This window comes from Silurus aristotelis (assembly GCF_946808225.1).
Source record: "Silurus aristotelis genome assembly, chromosome: 2".
Taxonomy (NCBI): domain Eukaryota; kingdom Metazoa; phylum Chordata; class Actinopteri; order Siluriformes; family Siluridae; genus Silurus; species Silurus aristotelis.
In genome coordinates this window covers 11,054,085-11,079,562 of record NC_139575.1, presented here as the reverse complement: position 1 = coordinate 11,079,562, position 25,478 = coordinate 11,054,085, and the positions used below count along the sequence as shown (strand labels likewise).

Below are 25,478 nucleotides of genomic sequence, written 5' to 3'. Positions count from 1 at the left end.
GTTAAATTCTGCGTGAAACTGGGCGGATCTGCCACAGAGACGTTCGACATGACTTACGCCGATGCTTCAACGAGTTGTCCGAGGTGTTTCACTTCAAGAGTGACACCATTTTGACAGCAGTGCAGAGATCCAGCGTGAATCGCAGAAGGGGCTTGACCATTCTTTGAAAGGAAGACTTCCAGGACACGTTCCAGAAGCGGCACGAACGCTGCAAGCTCTGTATTGCTGTGCGAAGGAACTGTTTTGAAGGGTGTAGTGTGTAAACGTAGATAAATTATGTACTTTCCTGTAAACAGAGCGAATCTCGAAACGTTTTATAAAACCCCCTTGAAACTGATTGATGAAGGAAAGATGAATTATACATGGCAGAGAACTACAAACGGATTTCTTTTCACGGTTCTAAAATCCCGGAACCCAGTTCACTAAAAATCCTCTTTTACACAATAACTCTGTTGGCCTGATAGCAGACAGCAGCTGTTCTTGATTTGAGATGCTTGAATCCTCTGGTCCTAACTATAATTTTCTCCTCACAATGTTGAAAGTTGTGCAAAGCAGGTAAGAGCTGAGAACCTCGCCTATGCAAACGAGGACGTAAAGGCAATCGTCACTATGTGTGCCTATAAGCAATATATAGCGAAAGAAAACCCTATTCCTTAATATATTACAATTAGGAATAACATTTTTATGAAGCTTTATGACATAATTATACACAAATTATCGGATTTCAAGGACATTCTTTAACATAAGGTGGCTATATTTCTATTTTTAAAGTTTACAAGTTTACTTTTTAAACATCAATTTCGATTGCCAGCAATTACAGGAAGTCAGTGGAATAAACGCATCAGAGGTGTGATGTGGGAGAACTTGGGTTCTGCATTCTGGACCAAGGAGCAAGGAGCAAAGCGCAGTAGCAGAGCAACTGTACAAGTACCTGTGTGGTCTCTGTGCATAGAAATAGTCAAATTATCATCTAGTGAAGAAGAACCTTAGTCAGGTTTGTAACACGAGGCAGGTTGGTTGTTCAGGAATCACCCGAGGTTGCATGAGGACATGACCTGAAATTTGTCCAGGGAGAATACAAGATCTTGATATGGAGATGCAACTCCAGGGAAATTCAGAAGCTTGTCCTTGTTGGTATTCATTTTCATCTAATGACATGGTGTCTGCGAGACGCGCTGAGATATGAGAAGTGTATGAGGGAGGAAAATGGAGGATGAGTCATCAGTGTAGTGGTATGTAAACCTATGTGGCGATATGATGTCACTGAGAGAGAATAGAAGACCCAGAATTGAGCGATGTGGGGCACCAGAGCGTGGAGCAGCAGCTGTGGATTTCCTCAGTGTCATCTAATGGGACTGAAATCCATGACCATGCTGTTCCACTCATTTTAAAAGTCATTTCCTGCTCTTAAGGGCAGGAAAAAGGAAAGTGATTGTCTGTATTAAGTGATGCCAAAAAGTTAAAGAGAATGAGACCTTTTTTGCTCAAAGGCAGTTATGGGGCGGTGAAGCTTGACTGCTAAGGACCCAGAGGCCGTCCTGGGCAGGACTGAGAGGTGACTAAATGTTAGGAGATTTTTCAAGAATTTGAGAAAGAGAGAAGTGATACTATTAGTTGCTTATGTCTGTGGTATTGGGCCTCTTCATGGGTGTAGTCCTTGCTGTCTTGACAGCAGTCAGTACATTACCAGATGTCATGGGGTTGTTTACGCTGGAAGTGTTAAATGGGAGTTGGTTTAGTAAATTAAGATGATCTGAAGTCATGGATAGCACAGAATCCAGCTGTCTGTTGGTTGGATTTTTAGAGAATCTAGAGGATTGATTCTGTAGAAGAAGAAAAAAAACGGTAAGGAGATACATATAAAAGTTCTACACAGTATATAACTTTAATTTAATGAAAGTGGATTGCTTTCTGCAGCCAGGCGTGTACGAAGTAACAAATTTAAACCTATTAGGAATCCGTTAAGTTTCAGGCTTTATTGAAATCATACAGAACAGAAACCCCTCAATAAGCAGTTTCGAGAATGTGGATTTTGATTGCGTTTCACTTTCTATTACATTCAATGAAAAGTTTTCTTTCCAGAGAAAAGCAACAGTTTTTCTCTGGCGGAGTCGCACAATAAATCTGACATGCAACCAGATAACTGATTAAATATTCACATGCATAATTGCAGGGGGGACTTTACATCTGTTACACTGACTCAATTACAAACAAGTCATTTATAATAAGTCAACTGATGGCACCTGTTTTCATAGCAACCCATTTCTAACTAATTAATCATTTGATTATTATAAATATAATAATATATTATGGATCAGGCAGTCGGTTATGCAATGGTATGCAAAATCATGATCCTACTAAACAGCTACTTTAATTAGGGTACATTATTCAGCAATCACAGGACACCCATTTGAAAGCTGGCAGATTGCGGCTTCTGACTTTCACCACCTTCTTGCATATGGATCAATTTTCTGTTCTGATCTCAACAAGTCTGTGCAAAATATTGAGTAGGCACCATTTAGAGATCGTATTTTTATGATGTCATGATTTAGAATTTCTTACAAAGTACTTTACACCATTTTAAAACTACAAAACACAAAGTATTTTGGTACAAAACGTGAAGCCGTTTTCATCAACCCGATTAAATACAAATGACAAAAATCCTATTTTATATGTAAAATATATATTTGAAATACATGTATCATAAATACTACCTATCCCTGACTGCATATTTCTTTCTTTATCATAAGTCTATACTTCTGCTTTGCTTTTAAAAATAAGAAATGAAATCAGTGAAAAGGTAGACTAAACAGAGTGCAGTGTAGAACTGAAAGTAAAACTAAACAGTGTGTAAGGTGTAAAAAACAACAAAAAACCAGACAAAAAACAGCAATGTGCAAATGTGTATGTTTGCTACATGTAACAGTACGCTGCAGAGGATGAAGTGCCGAATGACGAGGGTCTTAATGGAGTCCTGAGGGATCTGTTTGATGGACTGAGTGGAAAAAGCTCCAGAGACCATGAAAGCGGTTTCCTCATTGCGGTAGTGTGGGGTGGGTGGAGTCTTGATGATTTTATATTCTCTGGTACTTCATTGCCTGGCTGAAAGAAGAGGAAGTGAGATTTGGTAGGGAAGGGATAGAAGTAGGATGAACAGATTGGCACTTTTGTAAAAACATTTACACCTTATTTGTTTGTTTATCGTTACTTAACCCTGAACAGCTTCAACTGGCACTTCTGCTGACTTCCATCCGTGTTTATTGAACATTGTGGAGCAATGATCAGAGATAAAAAAAAAAAAGTGTTTATATTCAGAACAGTGTTCTCCACCTCAAACAATCCTATGTATTTATGTTTGTATCTTTACATATGATCGCCTAATTTGCTTAGCGGAAGCCTGGGGTATCATTAAATAAATTTAAAAAACCTATCCCTTTACCCAGAAACATGGTCATTTTTTTAACATTCGGACCATCTTTTCCAGATTACAGTGTCTAAACAATTACAGGAAAAATACTTCCTTCACAGATTTTTCTTTTGTTTCGCCATCTACAATAACTGTGCAACAGTGTTAAGCTTCCTGCTTTATAGAAATCATATGGAACGAAAGAAAAAACCCATCAATAACCAATGTATCATTTTCACTTCGGGACAATGCGGAGTGATTTTGATTGCGTTTTACTTTAAATTACATTCAATGAATAGTTTTATCCCCTGTAACATCTCTAATCCTCTGCTATGATTTAAATATATGCAATAATCTTTCTTTGGTATAAGTTAAAGCGAGGGCATTAACATCTACCATCTGCAATAGAACATTTAACCTTTACACCAAACAGATTTGAGAGTTTGAGAAAAAAACACTTTGCTGTTGAGAATGAGAGCTCTATTGTATATTTGCATGGTTTAAGTACAACCTTTCAGTGAAAGTCTGGAAACTGGCAGGTGTGTATTCGGTACATACCGAGCTTAAGGTCTTCGGTTGCAGCAGCGTTCTGTCGGTTTAATGGTTTTGGATTATATTACATCCGAATTCTTATTTTCTATTTTTCAGGTTATGATTTCCCACATACTTGCTCTCAGGGGATTTATAGATCTGGAGCCATGTGTTTATTGTAGAAAGACAAATACATTTTTGAACCCTAATGAGGCAAATATCTTGAAAGAACTCCAAGCTGTGCAGTGAATTTTGTATTAAATTACCGGCTTGGTGTTCTAGATGATGCCAAAATAAAGGATTAAACTTAATAGCACTTGTTTGCCCGTGGCCTGAAAAAACAGTTGAGGCTTTTTTTTTCTTCAGTAAAAATGTAGCAGATTAAAGTTTATTATTTTACCTTTTGACCCTCTTGATAGTAGAGCACTTAGAGTTATAAAGGTGTTACTTTCAATTTTGTTTTCCAATGTTTTGAGCTTGCGAGACGCCTCATTTCCAGCAAATGCGCCGAATCAAGACTAAACACTTAAGTTTAGATTTGAGTAGCCATCCCCAGGGTCAGCGTAGGACGTGGGTGTCTTAAATAGTGTGTAGGTACCACACTGTGGTCTGTAAAATGGCTGAAAGAGAAACCAAAAATAGCTGCCACAATATAAAACGAGTTCTGTATGTTACTGAATATATTATGAAGAAATTAAATACTTGATCTATTTCTGTAAACACGGCTGATGAAACACGTTCTGTGTGGTTTTGCCATTCAGTTGATAAATAGCTGGTGCAGTTATACCAATTTATAGTGACATTTTTATCTTGTGCTAATAATTTATGCGATTTGTCTCTTGTGTATTGTCCTTTTCTGAGCTTTGGATGTGTTGTAGCTCGGAATGATTTAATCAGGGCAACCTTTTTTGTTAAACCTTGTGTGTTTCTGCACTGCAGATTCAACCCTGTGTTTTGTTGAATATATGCAGGAGAGCATTAAATTGATTGAAATCTCCATATACAGATTTGCATATGGAAATACATCATGCAAATCGAAAAGTTGGTTGAAATTGTGTTCTGAGTAAGAGTTTCGTGAGCAGGTATATATAAACACAGTTTTGTTTAGCTGTTTGCCACTCCGTTCCACACTTTAAGATTCCATCCCAGATATCTAAGTGGAATGGAATGTGTATTTTTGGCTGACATTCAAAACCGAAAACAAAATGGCCACCGAGAAGTACAGTCAGACTGAGAATTTTCTCTACCTTGTGTTTAAGCCAACACTGCAAGCTGGGCTGAGTAGTCAGAGAGGAAAAGGAAATTAATGCAAGAACATCTTTAAAAAAAAAAAAAAAAAAACCTGTTGATTTACAAGTGACTCTGAAACCACATGCAGATTGTCTAGTAAAATACTGTACATGAACCGTCAGAACAGACGTTCTGCGGAAAGCACACGCCGAACGTCATGGTCACGCAGAAGTCATGTAGCATTTGATCTGTTTACTCTGTGGACATCTTTGGGGAATCCTGGGAAAAATCCTTTACATGCACAGGTTTTGAAGTTTTCTACAATAAACTGTTCTGAAATACAAGTGAAGTAACAACTGGCTAATAATATTAAGCTGGAATTTACTATATTTGAAGAAGTTTGAGTTGATGGTGTGGATGAATGAATAAATATTCAAAAAAGTGGCTCAAATGTGACTTGTATATGACAGCGGCAGAAATAAATAGCATGTGGATTTTTTTTAATGAATATTATAAAGTTAACCCAGTTGTGAGGAACCACCTGGAATTCCTTTTATTTCTCAAGCGCAGGTCGCTATGTTTCGCCATGACGCGCGCAACCGCCTGAAATAATTGCAAGGAAGCAATTCGATAAGTGAAGTGGTAGCTTAGGGGTTACGTCGTTGGACTTTCAATCAGAAGGTTGTGAGTTTAAAAATCGCAGCATCACCAAGCTGCCACTTCTCAATTGCTCAAATGAGAGAAATTTAGGTATCATAAGTGAATCTGTGCTTTAGTTTCGGGATTTATTTGTCTCTCTCTCTGTTTTAATGAGAGAGAGAGAGAGAACGAGAGAGAGAGAGAAAACGCAGCTTCAACACTTGGGCATAGAATGTGTGTGTGTAGAAAGTGTGGACAACTGACCATAAGATTTGTATGTGCTCTTCAACGAAACTCATTCCACATTTAGTCCCCATTTGCTGTTATAAAAACCTTCACTTTACTGGTCTGGTCACAAGATTTCGGAGTGTGATTACGGAGGTTATTGCTCATTCATCCTCAAGAGGGTTAGTAAAGTCTGGTATTGGTGTAGGAGTGGTGACGAGGCCTGAGGTGTTCAGTAGGGTTGAGGTCAGAGCTTTATTGCAGGGCACTTAAGATCTTCCACTCCAACCCATGTAAAGCATACCATCACGTAGCTGGCTTTGTGGACAGGGGCATCAACGTGCAAGTTCTGAATGCTACCAAATTCAAAGACACCCTTTATAATTGTGTTTCCAATTAGTTTTGATCCGTTTAAATCTGTTTAGCTTTAAAAGTGGAAAGGCGAAAATTGCAGATGGCACAGACGCAACAGACAGTAGAATAATAGCAGTTATCTGATTATAAACTGACCTGATAAGGTTTCCTTTGGCTATGTCACATAGCAATCCAGAAACGTAATCATAGTGTGTGTAGGTGTGGAAATCACACACTATTTGTTAAACTCCTGCAACAATCCTTACACAATATTCGGCAAATAGACAGGATTTGAAACGATGGATAAACTCTGGCTTCATTCATTCCTCAAATATTCAGACAAATAGGTTGCACTATCAATCAAATATTAACTGTTCTGTTTCAAGACGCACGCACTCAAGTTCACTGACACTATTTTTATTTTGACAGGCCACACCGATAAATCATAATGATCATAAATGTCTTACAATACTGTATTTATTTATTTGTATTAGTTTTGTTACAGAAAGCAAGGAACAATAAGGAAATTGGTAGAGACTCTGGTATCTGCTCCTAACTGCCGCATGTGTTGTTATTGCAGGTATTTCACCCCTGTGCCATAACCTGTTTGCCCTGTACGAAGAGAGTCAGGAGCTCTGGTATGCACCCAATCATGTGTTCCGGATCACCGAGGACACCAGTATTAAGCTGCACTACCGCATGAGGTAAGAAAACAAAGGTGCTGTTAGATAGTAGCTGAAAGATCCTAATTACTGAGCCGACATTAAGACTGCAGGCTGCTCCAGCACGCCGATCAGGTTTAGACGTTATACGCTAAGTTTCTGGATCATATCTCTCATTCTGGCTGTGTACAATTTCACATTCAGGACTGTAGTAAAACATTTTTTTTTTTGTGTCCAATTCGAAAAATGTCCAACAGCTTGATTTTTTTATAATTTTTTTTCCCCTTTTCGTTTGTTTTATCCTATTAATGTGATGCACCAGAGCATTGTTCTTCATCTCTCTCAATCGTATCGTGTATATTATTGTATACGTTTGTATTGTAATTAGTGGATCACAATACACACGGTTCGGATCACATTATGGTTTTCAAGCTCTTACACGCCGCAATCAGTAAAAAAAAATTTTATAACTACCCTCACACTAAAGTTGATATTATTTGTTTTATTTTCTTTATTGTATTTGTTGATGAACCCTTTAAAACTATGATAGAATAACCCTCACGAACTGGATGCTTATTGATAGTACATTTCACCACTGTCACGTCATACTCTCTGGCGCCCAGTTAATATTTATCATGGAGCTCTGGTTATTTCCCAGACCCCACTTTGGAAACTGTAGATCTTATGGTTGAACGATTAATCTATAAACCACTGGGAGCAATGCACTAGATAAAATTCTTGGGGCAAACATGTGGGATGTTGTTTATGGTCACTGACTGATGAACAAATGTGTGGGTTTATTCCCCATTCAAGAGCAATATGAGATTTCAGCCCATTTTTAGATGTTTCTGTCTAGTTGGCTTTGAATTCGGTTTTTAATGATCTGCATGTTCCCTGGTGATGTCTTGGTTGCGCTCAAAAAGTCATGTCAGATTGGAGCTCTGACACGCAGATGATCCTCCATCAGTAGTGGACAGTAACGAAGTAAATATAATACATTATTGTACTGAAGTATTTGTTAAGCGTATCTGTACTTTACTGACGTTTTTACATTTGGGGAGAACCAGTTGGTGGTGTCTACTTATCACAAACATACAGTTCAGCATGAGTTCAACAGCAGCAGCAGATTTTGAGGGGGAATTGATGAGAAAAATGAGGAAGAAGCTCCTGACTCTAACGTGCCACAACACTCGTGACTTTATTTGTGCAATTGAAGTAGTGGAAAAGAAGGTTTTGGTCTCATGATAATTGTAATAGATATCAATCAGTTTTTGTCTCATTAATATCATTCTTTCGATCAGTGCGTGAAGAGTAACAGAGTCTTTCAACATAAACTGAGGTGATTAAGCAAAGAGTCTTGGGACAAAAATGATAATAAAAACATTATAGTCGTAATAAATCACAGTTCTTTGGATACTTAAGTACATTTGAAGGCAAATACGTTTGTTAAAGTGAAAGGTTAAAGGGAGCACTTTTACTGGAGTAATATTTTGTCTTGTTCATGTACTTTTAATCAAGTACATGCGTTGTGGACTTCGTCCACCACTGTCCTCTATTTCGCAAGTGTCCCATTTTCATTATGAATTATATGCTTATTTGATATGCTGCGAGCACTGTATTGCTGTGCAAGGGGGCTATTTAAAAGGCGAGGGTGTGTAAACGTAGATAAATAAAGTACTCTCTTGTAAACCGATCTAGTCTCTAGTCTCCTGTATGCATTGCTTGCTAACAAAGGCTTCAAAAAACTTTTGCAAGACCTTTAACAAGCTTTTGAACAAATACCATGGAATAATGTACACGTGGACATGGACTGTGGGTTCAGTGTGACATCGACCACTTTGTTTAGTCATATCTTATCTGTGTGAACTCTTCAGAGTGACATTGAGTTGGTGTGAATAGGTGGAAGTGGTGAAACCTGCTTTTGGATTAGAAATGGCTTTTACTGTCACTTAACCTTAACCTTCATTCATATATTAACAATCCTTTATTAAGGCATTAAATGGATATTTAATGGTGCAATGAATGAAATATGTTTGTTGATTTCCATCTGTGGAGTCTATATTATAGGCTTATTGGTGTTGGGTAAGTTTCTTTTGACAACATGGCAACCATTTAGAAACTGCATGGAGGCAGTGTGTTTTTAGTAAGTGTGCATTTCTCTTTATCTTTTTTTTTTTTTTATGTGAACACATCACATGGGCCATTCATCCTGTTGGTGTTTACAGCCTGGAGTTTATTAGAGTTAGCATTGTGTTTGTAGAAAGCAGTTTTTTATCCAGTTGTTGTTTTTTTATTTGCTGGGCGAAATAGCCTTCTTATTTCTACAAAATTCTTCTCCTGAAAGCAAAAAGAAGAAATGTGATTGGTTAGCTCGTCTTGCCTGTTGAAAATCCGTAACATAAATAATTTCTGATCTAGAATGAAAATTGGCTCAGGCTATAGATATTCTTAAAATCTATTTTTAAAATTCCCCTTAATTTTCCCTTTGAAACTAAGATAAGCATGAGTCGGTGTATATAAAGGCACTCGTGGGTTTGGAACCACATTCTCCTTGTGTGTAGCGTACCTGTTGTGCACATAAGCAGGTTATGGTCACCTTTGCACTTACTCTCTTCCGCTGTGGCTTTAAAAAAAACGTGTTACTTCCTGTTTACAATAATTCTCTGCTCATGTGGCACTTCTGTGGTGTGCTTATGCTGATTATTTACAGACAACACTGGATGAGTCCCTGTGTTTTTATATGTCTGCCAAATAACCGGCTGCTGCCACACTGAATGAAGTGAGTCCAGGGAAGCTGTTTTCCCTGACTCGGTGTTACTTCCAAAAAATAAAAAAAATTAATAAAAGAGATCAGTAAATAATTTTCATTGTATACTTTCTGCCCAGGATTTTTCATTTGTTTATTTTGTTTATTCTACAGTGATGAAAATAACAAGCCATAATTACTGTTATAAGTGGGTTCATATATTGAATTGATAGTCTGGTTATGAATAATAATAATGATGATAAAAAACAATAAGTAAGCGTATTAATAATGCCAAATTGAATGTTATACATGGGATAAACATTAAAGTACACATGTATTTAAAATTGCTAATATTTGAATAGTTTGATTATGAACTAAAAACAGTATTTAAATATATTTATTTATTTATTTAATTTTAAAGATCTTCCTTGGTGCTTTAAAAAAATGGTCTATTACTGTATCTTATATGTTTGTTTTAGTCAAAGCACCTGCTATTATATCTACAATTATATTGAAGCACTGATGTTTTTGCATACGCACACACTGTACATGCAAATTCTCTAAAACATTGTCTTGCTCCTCATAGGTTTTATTTCACAAACTGGCACGGAACCTCTGAGAGCGAGTCTCCTGTGTGGCGCCATTCTTTGAGCAAACAGAAAGGGGCTAAAGGCCTGGAAGGAACGCCATTGCTTGATGCTGCCTCTCTTGACTATCTGTTTGCTCAGGTGGGTTTCCTGCAAAACACAAAATCAACCTAAACAACGAACTAACTGTATGGGTGTGGAAGTGGACGTTAAAACAACAGTAAACAAAACTCTCCTGTTATGTTGAGGCATTTTTGAACATCGTGGTTGGGTGGTTATTCAAATCACCTGCAATGAGTCACGTTTTCATATCGGTATTTGGTTACTATCTAACGTGCATTTGTTTAGTTTATGATGGTCAAATTTCAGGACGTGTGTTTGCACAGTGGTTTAGCGTCTTTGCAAGTAATTGAAGCGTAAAGGTAAATGAGCGTAAGTAATCAAGTTCCAATTCATTTTATCCTGGGCTTTTGTGTTTGTAGGGACAGTATGATTTTCTAAGGGGACTGGCGCCGGTACGTATCCCCCAGAGTGAGGCAGAGCACCATGAGATAGAGAACGAGTGCCTGGGCATGGCTGTTCTCGCCATCACTCATCATGCCAAGAGCAACAATCTGCCCCTGTCAGGATCAGGGACTGAAACCAGGTGACGCCGCAGGCACTTTATTCACACAGTACACAGTCACATCAGACCTTTATGATGTTTATCTGCAAGCACTATTCATTTAATAGCAAGTTATATGTGCATGATAATAACTGGGGTTTCAATGAATTTTAAGAATTCATATATTAATTTTACTTTCTTTTGTGTGTAGGTCTTGTGCTTGCAATTTACTTTAATTAATAATGGACATAACATACAGTGTGTGTGTGTGTGTGTGTGTGTGTGTGTGTGTGTGTGTGTGTGTGTGTGTATATATATATATATATATATATATATATATATATATAAATATATAAATAAATAATACACACACACACACACACACCCCGTATTTTTCGGACTATAAGCCGCTCCTTTTTTCCACGCTTTAAACCCTGCAGCTTAAACAATGAAGCGGCTAATTAATGGATTTTTCCTGGGTTTTTCCCGGTTTCACAAGCTTTAAGCCAAAAAACTGAGCCCCATAACATTAGACCAATGAAATTGACAAATGGGTTCAAGTGAACCAATGAAACTCTTTATATTAAATCAGATGCGCTCCCACTGAATCGGGCCGCACCACATCATAATGGATGAGGTTTTTCTGACGTTTGACCTGCCGCACACAGGAAATGCGAATCATTGGTCACGCTGAAAACAACCGGGCATGAAAAACGCACGGCATCGGGAGAAAAGCTTCACAGATGGTAATTTTTAAACGCACGACGATGCCAAAAGAAAAACTCCCGAGAGAAATAGTTGTGAAAGGAAGGAGGAAGATAGTGAACAATGACTTTCTTGGTAGGCTACTGTTTAGATACAAGCCGTGTTACAGACACTGTCTTTCATCAAAGCCTGTGTAAAGTTCATTAGTTTCAGTGTAGACTTATTTATGTTCAAAATAAAAATCTTTGTCAAATTCAGTGGATGCGGCTTATATTTGGGAGCGATTAATAGTCCGGAAATTAGTGTGTGTGTGTGTGTGTGTGTGTGTGTGTGTGTGTGTGTGTGTGTGTGTGTGTGTGTGTGTGTGTGTGTGTGTGTGTGTGTGTGTGTGTGTGTGTGTGTGTGTGTGTGTGTGTGTGTGTGTGTGTGTGTGTGTGTGTGTATATATATATATATATATAAATTAAAAAAAAAAATTGAACCGTATAGGTCTCGCAACCATGATGTAAAGTAGGGAATAATCCTTGACAGAAACCAGCAGTTTTATCATGAATTCTTGTTCTGTTTCTTCTGTTTGTTCGTTTTCAGGTGTATTTGGTTCTGTTATAATTGTAAAAGTTTTTTTTAAACAAGAGACGTAGTCATAAAATAGCTTTACTAAAATCTATATACAGATTCAGATGCTTAATGAACAAGCCTGAGATGACAGAGGCAAAGAGGAAAAACTCCCTGAAACTTCATGAGCGTGAAACTTTGAGAGCAACCAGACTTTTCTGACTAGAAGAAAGTGAACAAATAGTTCGAGCACTGCTCAGTCTGATTCAGCCGAAAGAGCGTTCAAAGTGCCACCTCATATCTTTCGCAACATGACAAATCGATCTGAATTAGGCATTATATATTGGATGCTTTTTGCCTTTTGATTAAAAATGCATTGTGTCACTTGGTATTTTATAAAGCGTGATAACCAGGGAGCAGTATTTAAATCTAGAGCTGCAGCTATCGATTATTTTAGTGATCTAGTATTCAACCGATTATTCTAAACTATTAATTGAGTAATTAAATAAGAATTTTTATTTATTTATTAAAGAGCAATACTAAATATACAAGAGAAAACTAGACAGGCCTCAAGTAATTTGTTCTTTAGAAAAATGTACATTTTTTATTTAGTGCCTTTAATTGCCATAATACATCAAAATACAAATATATAAAAATATTTTAAAAACTTTTAAGGGAAACTTTTTGTCATTTTCTTCTCGTTCCTCCATTTTTCATTGTGCAGCATCTTCTGTGTTACCTGTCCAGTGCACTCCAGAGTTTACCGGGTGGTGCGTCAGGAATCTTTTAAACCCTAAAGAACCAAATGAGTTTTTCGTGCTTTAGTATTTGTCACAGGGTAATGATGCAGCAGAGACTCATAGAAAGGAATGACTTTACTCTCTTTACTCCCTGTTACTTAACATCATGTTAACACTAGACAGACAACTGAAAGCTCATTTATATGGAAGAGGTTCCTCTCGGAGTGCGTTTGCTGCAATTTCAAATGATCCGATGGCTTTGTGTCTGGAAGGAAGCCTGTGATTGCCCTCATGACTGGTTGGATGATAAGGGAAAGATAGCAAGATGACCAAATCAGAAACGTAAAAAAAAACTAATGGTACGTTTTGTTAAATCAAGTAATGCGTGATCATTTAAACTCATAATGCAAGTTTATGATCATTTGATGGACAGTTCTGATGTGTACATTAGTAGACCAGCACAAGAGAACTCCTAAAAGGCAGCTGTACTCCCTGTGCACTCGGTGATTTCGAGCCACACCCAATGTATGAGGTTTCTTTTCTTTTCTATAGTGTTTCCCCGCCCTTCTTTTCTCTACCGCACTTCTCTCTTCCTCCCATCTCTCTTCCACCCATCTCTTCTCTACTGCCCTTCTCTTCTCTCCCGCACTTCTCTCTTCCACCCATTGCTCTTCCTCCCTTCTCTCTTCCACCCATCTCTCTTCCTCTCTTCTTTCTTCCACCCATCTCTTCTCTACCGCCCTTCTCTTCTCTACCACCCATCTCTCTTTCACCCATCTCTCTTTCACCCATCTCTCTTCCACCCATCTCTCTTCCACCCATCTCTCTTCCTCTCTTCTCTCTTCCACCCATCTTTCTTCCACCCATCTCTCATCCACTCGTCTCTTCTCTACCATCCATCTCTTCTCTACCATCCATCTCTTCTCTACCATCCATCTCTTCTCTACCACCCATCTCTCCTCCACCCATCTCTCCTCCACCCATCTCTCCTCCACCCATTTCTCTTCCACCCTTCTTTTCTTTATCGCCCTTCTCTCTTCCACCCTTCTCTTCTTTATCGCCCTTCTCTCTTCCACCCTTCTCTTTTCCACCCATCTTTCTTCCACTCATCTCTTCTCTATCGCCCTTCTCTTCTCTACTGTCCTTCTTTCTTCTACCCATCTTTTCTCTACCACCGTTCTCTTCTCTGCCACCCTTCTCTCTACCGCACTCCTTTACTGCCCTTCTTTCTTCCACCCATCTCGTCTCTACCACCCATCTCTTCTCTACCGCCCTTCTCTTCTCTACTGTCGTTCTCTCTTCCACTCATCTCCCTTCCACCCATCTCTTCTCTACTGCCCTTTTTTTCTCTACCACACTTTTCTCTTCCAAAATCGCTCTACCGCCCTTCTTTCTTCCACCCATCTCTTCTCCACTCATCTATTTTCCACCTTCTCTCTTTCACCCATCTCTCTTTCACCCATCTCTCATCCACTCTTCTCTTCTCTACCATCCATCTCTTCTCCATCCATCTCTTCTCCATCCATCTCTTCTCCACCCATCTCTTCTCCACCCATCTCTTCTCCACCCATCTCTTCTCCACCCATCTCTTCTCCACCCATCTCTTCTCCACCCATCTCTCTTCCACCCATCTCTTCTTTATCGCCCTTCTCTCTTCCATCTATCTCTCTCCCACCATCTCTCTACCGCCCTTCTTTCTTCCACTCATCTATTTTCCACCTTCTCTCTTTCACCCATCTCTCATCCACTCTTCTCTTCTCTATCGCCCTTCACTTCACCCCCATTTCCTTCACCACACATTTTTCTTTTTTTTTCTTCCCCACTATTATCTCCCCCTCCCTTCTCTTCCCCTCCATTTTCTTCCCCTCCATTCTCTCCACTTTCTCTCCACTTTCTCTCCTCCCATTCCTTCTCTCCCCCTCCATTCTCTCCCCTTTCTCTCCTCCATTCTCTTCTCTCCCCCTCTATTTTCTCCCCATCTCTTCTCTCCACCACCCTTCCTTTCACCACCCTTCTCTCCCCCTCCATTCTCTCCCCCTCCCTTCCTTTCACCACCCTTCTCTCCCCCTCCATTCTCTCCCCCTCCCTTCCTTTCACCACCCTTCTCTCGCCCTCCCTTCCTTTCACCACCCTTCTCTCGCCCTTCCTTCCTTTCACCCCCCTTCTCTCGCCCTCTCTTCTCTCCCCACCCTTCCCTTCCCTCTTTCATTTTGCCTTGCCACCAAATTGAAAGCAAGAATTTCTTAGAAAGGATTAACAAATTAAATTAAATGTGACACCTCCCCCTTGTAACTAAATACAAATAAATTGTATTTAGTTTTTAAAATACAATTGATTGTTTTTGTCAAATTTACCTGGGTGGAGCGGATAAGAATGACCGTGTGTGGGGAAACATTGTGCTTCATTAACATTTATTAAGTAGAGAAGATTTCCTTCATCTTTAGTTATTCTTTAAAATCTGGTCACTTTTATGCCAATTAGCTTTTGTGAATTACCTCATTATATCCAGATCTTTTTTTTTTTTTTTTTTTTTTTTTTTTTTTTTTTTTTTTTTTTTACATACAATTTAAGCACTCAAGCCATTTTCACAGCATAAAAATGTTTCTCACTTGACTGCAGCGTCGCAATATTTGTTTACATTATGAATACCGAGGGGTGAGCGAGTTCCAGGCGATGTTCAGCAGTGCATACCTGATTTACCACAACGTCTTCTCCACTTTCAATCTATGTGCTGGCAAACTGGATTGTCTGAATCTTCTCCACCCTCTCTTTTGTAGATATTGATTTACAGGTCTTTGTGTAATATGTTGTCCGAGAACAATACCAGTGTACCTTTATCTGCTGTTTCCATCTTAGGTGCTACAGTATACATGTTGCAATGCAGCCTTTTAAGGTTGGCAGTAAAAGGCTGCAATGTTCCCTGCACTTTCTATACAGTTTGATAGTGTTTCTGATGCATCTTAGTCAATATTTTCACAACTTTGTCATTTCAAATATATATAATTTTTAAATAATTGCTGGAAAACCGAACAAAAGATCATTGTCTTAGGTTTACTCTGATTTACTTGTGTGTGCATTCTTTACACTATACTATTGGGCTTAAGGCATTAATAACTTTTCAAAGTATAATCTATTAGAATTTGATGTGTTTTTCAACAAATCATGTGCTTATATACCTATTTCACCTGCTTATTGCATTCAGATATTGGAAGCAAAAACTTTTTCCGCCTACATAAGCCATTATATATGCTATTTTTATACTACATATAAGCCACTATAAATTAATCGACGCACCATCTCACTTCCTGTTTTCCATTTGACTTTTATCATTTATCCTCTCTCTCTTCTTCCTTTCCCTCTCAGCTACAAGCGCTTTATTCCTGAGAGCCTCAACCGCACCATTAAGCAGCGCAGTTTCCTGACTCGCATGCGCATCAGCAACGTTTTCAAGAACTTTCTTAATGAGTTCAACAGCAAGACCATCCGGGACAGTAACATCACCCTGTACGACCTAAAAGTGAAGTACCTGTCCACGCTGGAGACACTGACCTGGGGTTTGGGCCGCGAAACAGTGGCACCTAAAAGCCTGCAGGTGTGCGGGGAGGGCGAAGTCTTGCCTACACAAACGCCACGCATGGGGGATGAGGGACAGGCTTATGAAGTGCAGGTGTGTGGCACAACAGGCATCTTATGGAGGAAGAAGCTTCAGCTGGTGAGTCTCACCTGATCATTCACCTGGTTAAAGCACAGAATGTAGATAGTATATTTTATAAAAATGTAAGGCGAATAAGACGGACACTCTTTAAGAATCGTATAAGATCTTTTTTCTCTGTTCTTGCTATTCTCAAGTTAAGCTTGTCAACCTTTTTTTTTTTTTTTGTTGTATTTCATGAACAGAATGGTCTGCCTCTGAAAGACAAAAGTAAATCGCGGAAGACGAAGTCTGAGTACAAACAGAAGAATGACAAAAAGAATGATATGTGCAATGGATGGAACCTCTTCTCTGACTTTTATGAAATCACTCACATCGTTACAAAAGATGCCAGCGTCACCATATACAGACAGGACAACAAAACCATGGTAAATGTGCCCTTTTTTTTATGTATATTCTTAGCCTATATACATCAGGCATAACATTAGGCCTAAATCCCCCTTTTGCTGCCAAAACACTCCTACCCATCGAGCATTAACAGCATTAACCTCTTCAGCAAGAGCTCGTCTGTTATATCGGACCACACGAGTCAGACTTTTCTTCCCACGTGCATCCATGAGCCTTGAACATCTATGAACCTGTCACCAGTTCACCACTGTTCCTTCCTTGGACCAATTTTTGATGGATACTGACTACTGCAGACAAGGAACAGCCCACAAGAGCTGCATGTTTTGGAGATGCTCTGACCCAGACGTCTAGTCGTCACAATTTGTCAAACTCGTTCAAATCCTTACGACTTCCCATTTTTCCTGCTTTCTAACACACCAACTTTTTGGACAAAATTTTCACTTGTTGCCTGATATACCCCACCCACTAACAGGTGCCAGGATGAAGAGATAATCAGTGTTAATCATTTCACAGCTCAAATATATATATATATATATATATATATATATATATATATATATATATATATATATATATATATATATATATATATATATAAATGTGTGACTTGTGTATTACCCAATAAATATATTGGATTGTGTGTAATCTAAACACTGGTCATCATCTTGTTATACAGGAGCTGCAGATGGCGTATCGCGAAGAGGCTCTGTCTTTTGCCGCCCTGGTGGACGGATATTTTAGGCTGACTGTAGACGCCCATCACTACCTCTGCACTGAGGTAGCGCCTTCTTCTGTGGTACAGAACCTGCAAAACGGCTGTCACGGACCCATCTGGTACAGTATACCCCTATATACCCCATTATACCGAACACATCATGAATTCTTTCTAAAACAGCATAAATGTTTTTGTAAGTGGTTGTAGATATCAGTGTGTGTATTTGTAGTTTTAATGTATTTGAGTCTATTCTGCTTGCAGCACAGAGTATGCCATTCACAAGCTGAGGCAGGAAGGCAATGAAGAGGGCTCCTACGTCCTGCGATGGAGCTGTACAGACTATGACTATATCATCATGACTGTTGTCTGCATGGAGGTACTACTGTTTTTTATTCTTTGTTTTTTTTTTACTTGTGCATGTTGCTTCTGCTTTGTTGCTAATTCTTTGACCAAACCCACATATAAATGTACAGATGCTGAACTTTATTTTCATAAAAAAATTCTCCCTTAGCATGAATACCAACTTTACATTCTTTTAGCATCTGGATAGTTTTTCTCAGAACTTTCGCTTATAATAATAATTAGTCATGCCTGAAGTAGTGTTTGCTAATTTCATATTTCATATACCGTGATCCATTGGGCGTATGCGTCAGGTCACTATTGTATGGAGAGTTTGGTTCCAATGGTAGCCAGTATTCCAGTATTCATTTCTTTAATCTTCCCTGGTCCAAAACAACCCCAAACCATGAATCTTCTTCCTAATAGTTTCCGCTGTGTCTTTAAAATCTAAAATAAAAAAATCAAACAAGTTTTACGTTTGCTGTATTAGATCTTAAATATTTTTTTGCATGTCCATGGCCCGCAAATCTAATGCTTATTAAAATGCACCTGCAGCACTTTAGAATGGTTTTGTTTGTTCCTTTCTGTGGTGGTGGTGGTGTTCTTTCATTCCAAATTTTATTCGCTATATTACGACTACAAATGAGACCAACATGCAACAGCTAATCAGCTTTCTGTTATTGGCGTGAATCTCCCTTGGATTGTACCACTGACGTAAAATGGATTTTATTTTTCAGCTATGGGGAAGTGCAAGTTAAGCGATACTTAGCTTGAAAAAAAAGGGGGGCTTGGTTAAGACCAGTTGCTAACAGGTCTGAAAAATGTCTTAAATTTGACTTTGTGAAACCTGCAGAAACCCTGAAAAAGTGAAGGCTTCAAAATTTTGTACATCGTTAACATGGTTGTTTTGGTGTAGCCTAAAAAGCTTAAAGCTATTTTATTATTATTATTTTTTTTTTAAAGCTTGTTTTTGTCAAAGCTGCAAATGTAATTCATATAGCTTGTGTATGGCCTGTTAGGGTGGTTTGACTCAGAGCTAACTAAATAGCCTAAAAACAGAAATGTCGCTTATCAGTTTCCCTTTTTTTTGCTTTTTGCTTATGTATATGGTGGGGTGGTGGGCGGGGGGGGGGGGGTCTCGTGGAATTTTTGGAATTCCCTGTTAACAAGGAAAACATTTTTTACTGCATTGTGTTTATATTGAGCAAAGAGGAATGTAAACTTTTCTTGCAATGCTGTGGCTGAACTGACCGTTAGTCAAACACCAAATTTGGTGCCACTGTTGTAAAGTCCAATTATGGTGGGTTTTTTCTTTTCTTTTCTTAAAGACTGTGTCAATGCACAAGAGAATCACAATGCACCTGGTCTATGGATTAGTCACAGTCTCCATCTTTTTTGTCTCTCGCTCAGATGGACTTGTGCCAGTCCAGGCCTGTCCCCCAGTATAAGAACTTCCAGATTGAGGTGGGTTCTCAGGGCTACAGACTCTTCGGGACAGAAACATTTAGGACGAGTCTAAAAGAGCTGCTGGAGCACCTGCAGGGTCAAAGCCTTCGCACAGAGAACCTTCGCTTTCAGCTGCGCCGCTGCTGTCCTCCACAGCCCAGAGGTAGTGCACGTATACATCTGATTACTCTTATATGACACTTTACAGCCAGGAGCGCTTAGGAGCAGTGACAGCTGTTAAGCTCGATGATTTATATCCCAGCAGGTACAGCACTGCTGATAACAAAGTACAACCATCATTTTGACTAAATATCCACACTGCACAGCGAGTGTCTCATGTTTAATCAAATTACAGAGCCACATTTTATCATTTGATCTGTTTTTGGTGCACGATGGATCTGCGACACAAATTCGGCCCTTTCACAGCTCACGGCAACCTCAGGTTGTGTACTGTTACACTGTTAGGAAATTGTTTTATTGTTTTCTGTAACACGCTCGGTGGAACCTTCCTTCCTTCCTTCATTAGGGTTGCGTGTGTGGCGCAGGTGGTTGCCAAAACAATGAAAGACTTTTTAGCCCGACTGGCAGACTGAAAGATTATCTCTTATAGCCGCTGCTGTAGGTGGCATAAGGATTTCATGTGAAACCAGTGGTGTGCGTGCTTCAGTGCAGCCTCAGGAGCACTTTGCTTACACAGCTGATGGAGCGTATTCATCCGGAACGTCCTGTTTCTCTGGAAACATTGTACACTGCAACGTGTTACGTGGTTTGTGCCCATATTTAAATACAACAAGTCCGATATGATGTCTCTTTCTTCCTGTAGGTTACATATAACTATATAATAGCAAAGAACAACATGAATTTTAAAAATTTTTGCTGCAGTAACGCAATTCATAGACCACATTTATTAGCACAGATACAGATAATGATGGCTGATCTTTCAGAGTACCTGCAAACATGAGCACTCGTGAAGAGTGAAGGCGTAGTTTGTGCACATCTTTTGGATACTCCTGAAATTGCATTAAATTGAGTTAAATTTCAGTAAAACCTGGAATAAGCATTTAATTGCACAGCTTTCTGTGTCCTCCAAAGCAGAAAACATCAGCTCAGCCTCCAGGATGATCAACAGATGCTGATTACCTCAAAATTCTGGCTAATAAATTGGCTGGGCCTGATCAGTTTGTCGACCACTAAACTGAATCACCTGCCAACCGTGCAACAACACATGGAGGCACATACACACAGATGCAGACTCAAACACACATTTTCCCCAAGCATTCAACCAACGCAAACACATTGAGGCCAAAGACAGTGAAATGCGTGCTCCTGGTATGAGCGCGTGAGGCGGCACTCTGTTTTGTTTACATCTCCATGCCGTACGAGTACATGCTGAGACATTAGTGTCAGGCAGGAATTGTGGTAAATGCGGTTTCCGTTGTTGTTCAGCTCTTGTCTCTTGATCTCAGTAGGGCTTGTTGTGAAACACTCTGCCCTGCCTTCAGGTACTAAAAACGTGTGTGAATGCAGTAAATGTTTTCGATATAAGTAAATCAAAACGAAATTAATAGGACGTTGCAATATCACACGCATGTAAGAGCTGTAGTATGAAGTCGTCTTTCATTGTCATGACTTAAAGACACGGACGCTTAAAGACTACGCAGTGTTTATATGCACTCTGTGACACCAGGCGACTTCCTCCTCCCTCAGGCAACCACTGAAGAACACACACACACACTCAAACACCCGGTTTACAGAGTTTACGACAGAAGTGCATAGTAGAGCCACCCACGTATGCGCAAACTAACCACAAGCCGACACCTTATTTAAATACACTAACTCGTTCTGAATAGTTTTCTTACAAATTCTGTTTGTTTTTTTGTGCCTTACACACACTGTAAATGACATGCTCCCTTCACGTCTCACACGGCAGAGACCCAATATGGAGGCCAGGTGCACAGCTTTTATACTTCCCCTCTTCACCAATCACAGCCCTTATTTTCTCTGTCTTTCAGAGGTTTCCAACCTCCTGGTGATGACCTCTGACAGAGAGCCTGTCCCACAGAAACACCCTCAAGTCAGCCAGCTGAGTTTCCACCGCATTCTGAAAGAGGAGATTCTTCAGGTACAACCAATACCGTATACACTCTAAACTGTCCATGCAAGCATTTTGCATCCTCCTCAAGCTTCTCTTAACCCTTTTTTCTCTCTAAAGCTGCTCTTGGACAATGTCCATTGTTAAAAGTGCTATACAAATAAATATGAATTGAATTGAATTTCTTAAAGTTGGTCCTCAACAAGGGTTTCTAACATATGAATCATATATTTTTTTTAAAGATTAATGCACTAAATTTTAAAGTCTAGTAAGAATTTCTTGTTTTCATTTGAAAACCATGACGAATTCCCATGACATAAATATTAAGATGTCGGGAACATACCTTTTGATATTCTTATCCATATTCATATGACTGCTTCACACAATTCCTGCAGACTGGTTCGGTTGGATCTAAGAATTTATTTAGTTGGCAACAAATTTTTGAGACTATTGTCAGTGTGTAGCAGCAAAATGTTTTTTTTTTGTCGTTCCAACCATATACAGTACAGCAGAGGTAGCAAAAGTACACACATCCTTCACTTAAGTAGAAGTACAGATACTGATGTTTCAAAAGACTCTGATAAAAGTTAAATTACTGACTACTACACTTTTCCACTCAAGTTAAAGTAAAGAAGTTTGGGCTCTGACATGTACTTAAGTAAAAAGTAGCCATTACTGCTACCTGTTTTAGTGTCACGCTGGTAACTGGACGGCACGTCATTATTAATATATTAATACGAAACAAATTTAAGATTTTGTTACCTAATGAATGTATCCAGGCTGAACAACCACCTTATAGAACACAAGCAGAGACAAGATGATGATCAGAAATGTTTCTGTTCTCCGTGACGTCTACATCGCTGACTCCCTCTGTCTCATTTACGTTAACCCCAAACTTCTTGTTGTCTTCTGCCTTGCTTGTTCTTAGCTTTGTATGCTAGCCTTCGTCTATGGTGTGTGAGAGCCAGGAAACGATACACCAGCGGCAAATTAAAAAAGCCGTGCAATGGAAAGAAAAAATATTGATCATTTTACAAAATAGATTAAAACTAAAGTATCGAGTCTGATTTGAAAATGTAGGATGAAGGTGCAGATGTAAAAAAAAAAAAAAATAAAAATATGTAATGAGCGAAAGTAAAAAGTTGTCCGAAAAATAAATAGTAAATAGTGTAAAGTATTCACTTCAGTTGCAACCAATTTTTACAATAATGACTGTATGTTGATTTATTTTTTAAAGGACAGTAAATCTGTACTGCTGTACAAGCTGAACACCAACTACTCTGAAATATATCCAAGTTTTATTTCTATAGTATTGTCCCTTGAGAAGATCTACTAAAGTGGTTGCTGATTTGTGAGGGATGTACTCACTTTTGTGAGGTACCGTAACTACACAAAACTAACTAAGAGACTAGTCTTCAGACACATCATAACGTGCACATGTGCTACATTTCTTGAAAGAAATAAAATTGTAAACATAGCAATACTGTAGCACCAATTAATAGCGTATAGAAGGTTGTGTTTGTGCAGATGGATTTGTCTAATATTTAAGTGTAAACATGTTTAAGGTATGCACTGGTCATATACTTTTCCAAATCGATAACAGCGTTGAAGTATTTTTAATTTGTATCTAATTACATTTTGAAACTTTTGTGGCAGGTCCACCGACAAACACCGAGCATAATATTAGTGTACAAAACAAAATATACAAGTGCGGGAAAGAAAATATTATCCAATGCAGAAAAGTAAACTTTAAGTGTACAAGACTGCACAATACACAAAATATACATGAATATGGGGGGGAGTAGTGTACATGCCATGTGTAAGGTAGCGGGCAAACAGCTGTTAACTGAAAGCCAATGCAAAAACAACAAACAGAAAATAAAGGCACTAGTTTTATGCAACGAGAGTCTTTCACATGTAACACATGCAGAGAACTTTGCAGATCTTAGCAGAAACGTTTATTAATGACTTTTCATCTATGGGACAAAGGCGCATTTCCATATTAGCAGCTTTGTAAAAAGGGGTACATGTTCGTTATTTGCTTTGTAACTACCCTGAGCTGCAGAACACATTTTTTTTTTCTTCCCCCCTGGTGTTTAGGGAGAACACTTGGGTCCAGGCACCAGGACCAACATCTATGCAGGTGTGTTGAAGATGAAAAATGAGGATGAGGATGAATTGGGGAGCTACTGCCCATCACAGGAGGTCAAGGTGGTGCTGAAGGTGCTCGGCTCTGGACACAGGGATATATCTCTGGTAAGGATGATTTTGCTCTCTCTCTCGCTCTCATTCTCTCTCTCGCTCTCGCTCTGTCTGTCTGTCTGTCTCTCATCCTGCCTTTTCGTCCCGTGCTATTTAAAAAAACTTCGCTCTATCTGTTGACTAGGCCTTCTTCGAGACAGCCAGCATGATGCGACAGGTCTCACACAAACACATCGCTTTGCTGTATGGAGTGTGTGTGCGTCATCAGGAGAGTAAGTACCATATGTGTGTGTGTGTGTGTGTGTGAGAGGGGAGGTGCACATATTTTTGAATTTTGCTACTATTAAATATGCGGCTGGTTGTGCAAGTTGCTGGTATTTAATTCTAATGCAGTCAAATGTGTTTTTTTTTTTTTTTTACCTTGAAATGAAGATGTGCGTCCTAAAACAAACAAACAAAAACAAAACATTCAGCCCGGAGATAAACCGCATGCCTTGTATGTGTGTGCGAGCGCAAGTGTGAACAATATAAAGATGTGCGTTTTCCAGGATGATTTTAGCCTTAAAAGCATTAAGAGTCTTAATGTGTCTATCTGTCTTCCTCTAGATATTATGGTGGAGGAGTTTGTGCATTTCGGTCCTCTCGATCTGTTCATGCGCAGAGAGGCCGTCCCTCTCAGCACTGCGTGGAAGTTCCAGGTGGCCAAACAGCTGGCAAGCGCCCTCAGTTATCTGGTAAACGCAATACTGTCTAAAACATACATACAAACATGTGCAATGCTTTCAGATAATTATAACCATTACCTAGACAGTAATTTCCGCCTCTCTGTAAACGTGTAAAGACTTGATCCTCAAATCCAGAGTGTGATCTGAGGTAGCTTTTATGAAAGCACAAAGATTGGTTCTAGGAATTATGGGTAAACATGAGATCAAGAACTTCCAGCACTTTGTTCTTTACATTGATTATGGTTTCTATCATTTAAGTTGATTTCTGTTCAATGGAGAAAATATATTTTTTAAATGCATTTTCTAATGGAAAATGGTGATTTCTTAATACATCATGTTTAAACATTTAACAGAAACCTCACTTTTAAACATATAATCTTTCGGACGTTAGTGACGGACGCAGCGCGAGATAGATTCACATGAGTATCCATGTATAGGCAGTGTTATCTTAAGTTCCAATGTTTTGTGTATATTTCTTTCTACAATCAAATAATTTATTAATCTCCTTAATCTCAGTGCAGCAGTAGTGGGTGTTTTTTATCCTTTTTTGGTGCTTCGGCAATACTCCTTCTCATAAGACAGACTTTTCTCACGGGGCATTTACTGGACATCTAATCTGAAAATTAGTTGAATAATGTTGTACCTCTTTATTTAAAAAAAAAACCCATGATTGATTGTATTAATCATGTAAAACACTTTATTTTGCTTTTTTAAGCCTTTTGTCCAGCCATCTTTTGTCTCAGTCACCATAAGTTTCATGAGTTTTCCTTCTTGTTCTCTGATTTTATTCCACCTCACCAAAATGTGCCAGTGGCGAGTCTGAATTGCACTAAAGGTGAGAGAGTGCACGTGTGCGTGGGTGCGTGCGCGCGCATGTTGACTCACCCTTTAATGGACTTACGCCCATTGTTTCCG

The 25,478-nt window shown here is 38.9% G+C and overlaps 1 protein-coding gene across 1 annotated transcript in view; it reads left to right on the top strand.

Annotated features, from left to right (window-relative positions):
- jak1 (Janus kinase 1) overlaps positions 1 to 25,478 on the top strand; it is a gene marked incomplete at its 5' end in the record, with an annotated part of 38,119 nt that overhangs the window by 1,023 nt on the left and 11,618 nt on the right. The window contains 12 exons of the mRNA XM_083566026.1: positions 6,966 to 7,089; positions 10,380 to 10,521; positions 10,863 to 11,026; positions 16,348 to 16,696; positions 16,882 to 17,064; positions 17,721 to 17,878; positions 18,021 to 18,135; positions 19,509 to 19,707; positions 21,557 to 21,666; positions 23,737 to 23,892; positions 24,023 to 24,110; positions 24,445 to 24,572. Coding sequence (XP_083422152.1) covers positions 6,966 to 7,089; positions 10,380 to 10,521; positions 10,863 to 11,026; positions 16,348 to 16,696; positions 16,882 to 17,064; positions 17,721 to 17,878; positions 18,021 to 18,135; positions 19,509 to 19,707; positions 21,557 to 21,666; positions 23,737 to 23,892; positions 24,023 to 24,110; positions 24,445 to 24,572 — 1,916 coding nt within the window. The remainder of the gene's footprint in view (positions 1 to 6,965; positions 7,090 to 10,379; positions 10,522 to 10,862; positions 11,027 to 16,347; positions 16,697 to 16,881; positions 17,065 to 17,720; positions 17,879 to 18,020; positions 18,136 to 19,508; positions 19,708 to 21,556; positions 21,667 to 23,736; positions 23,893 to 24,022; positions 24,111 to 24,444; positions 24,573 to 25,478) is intronic.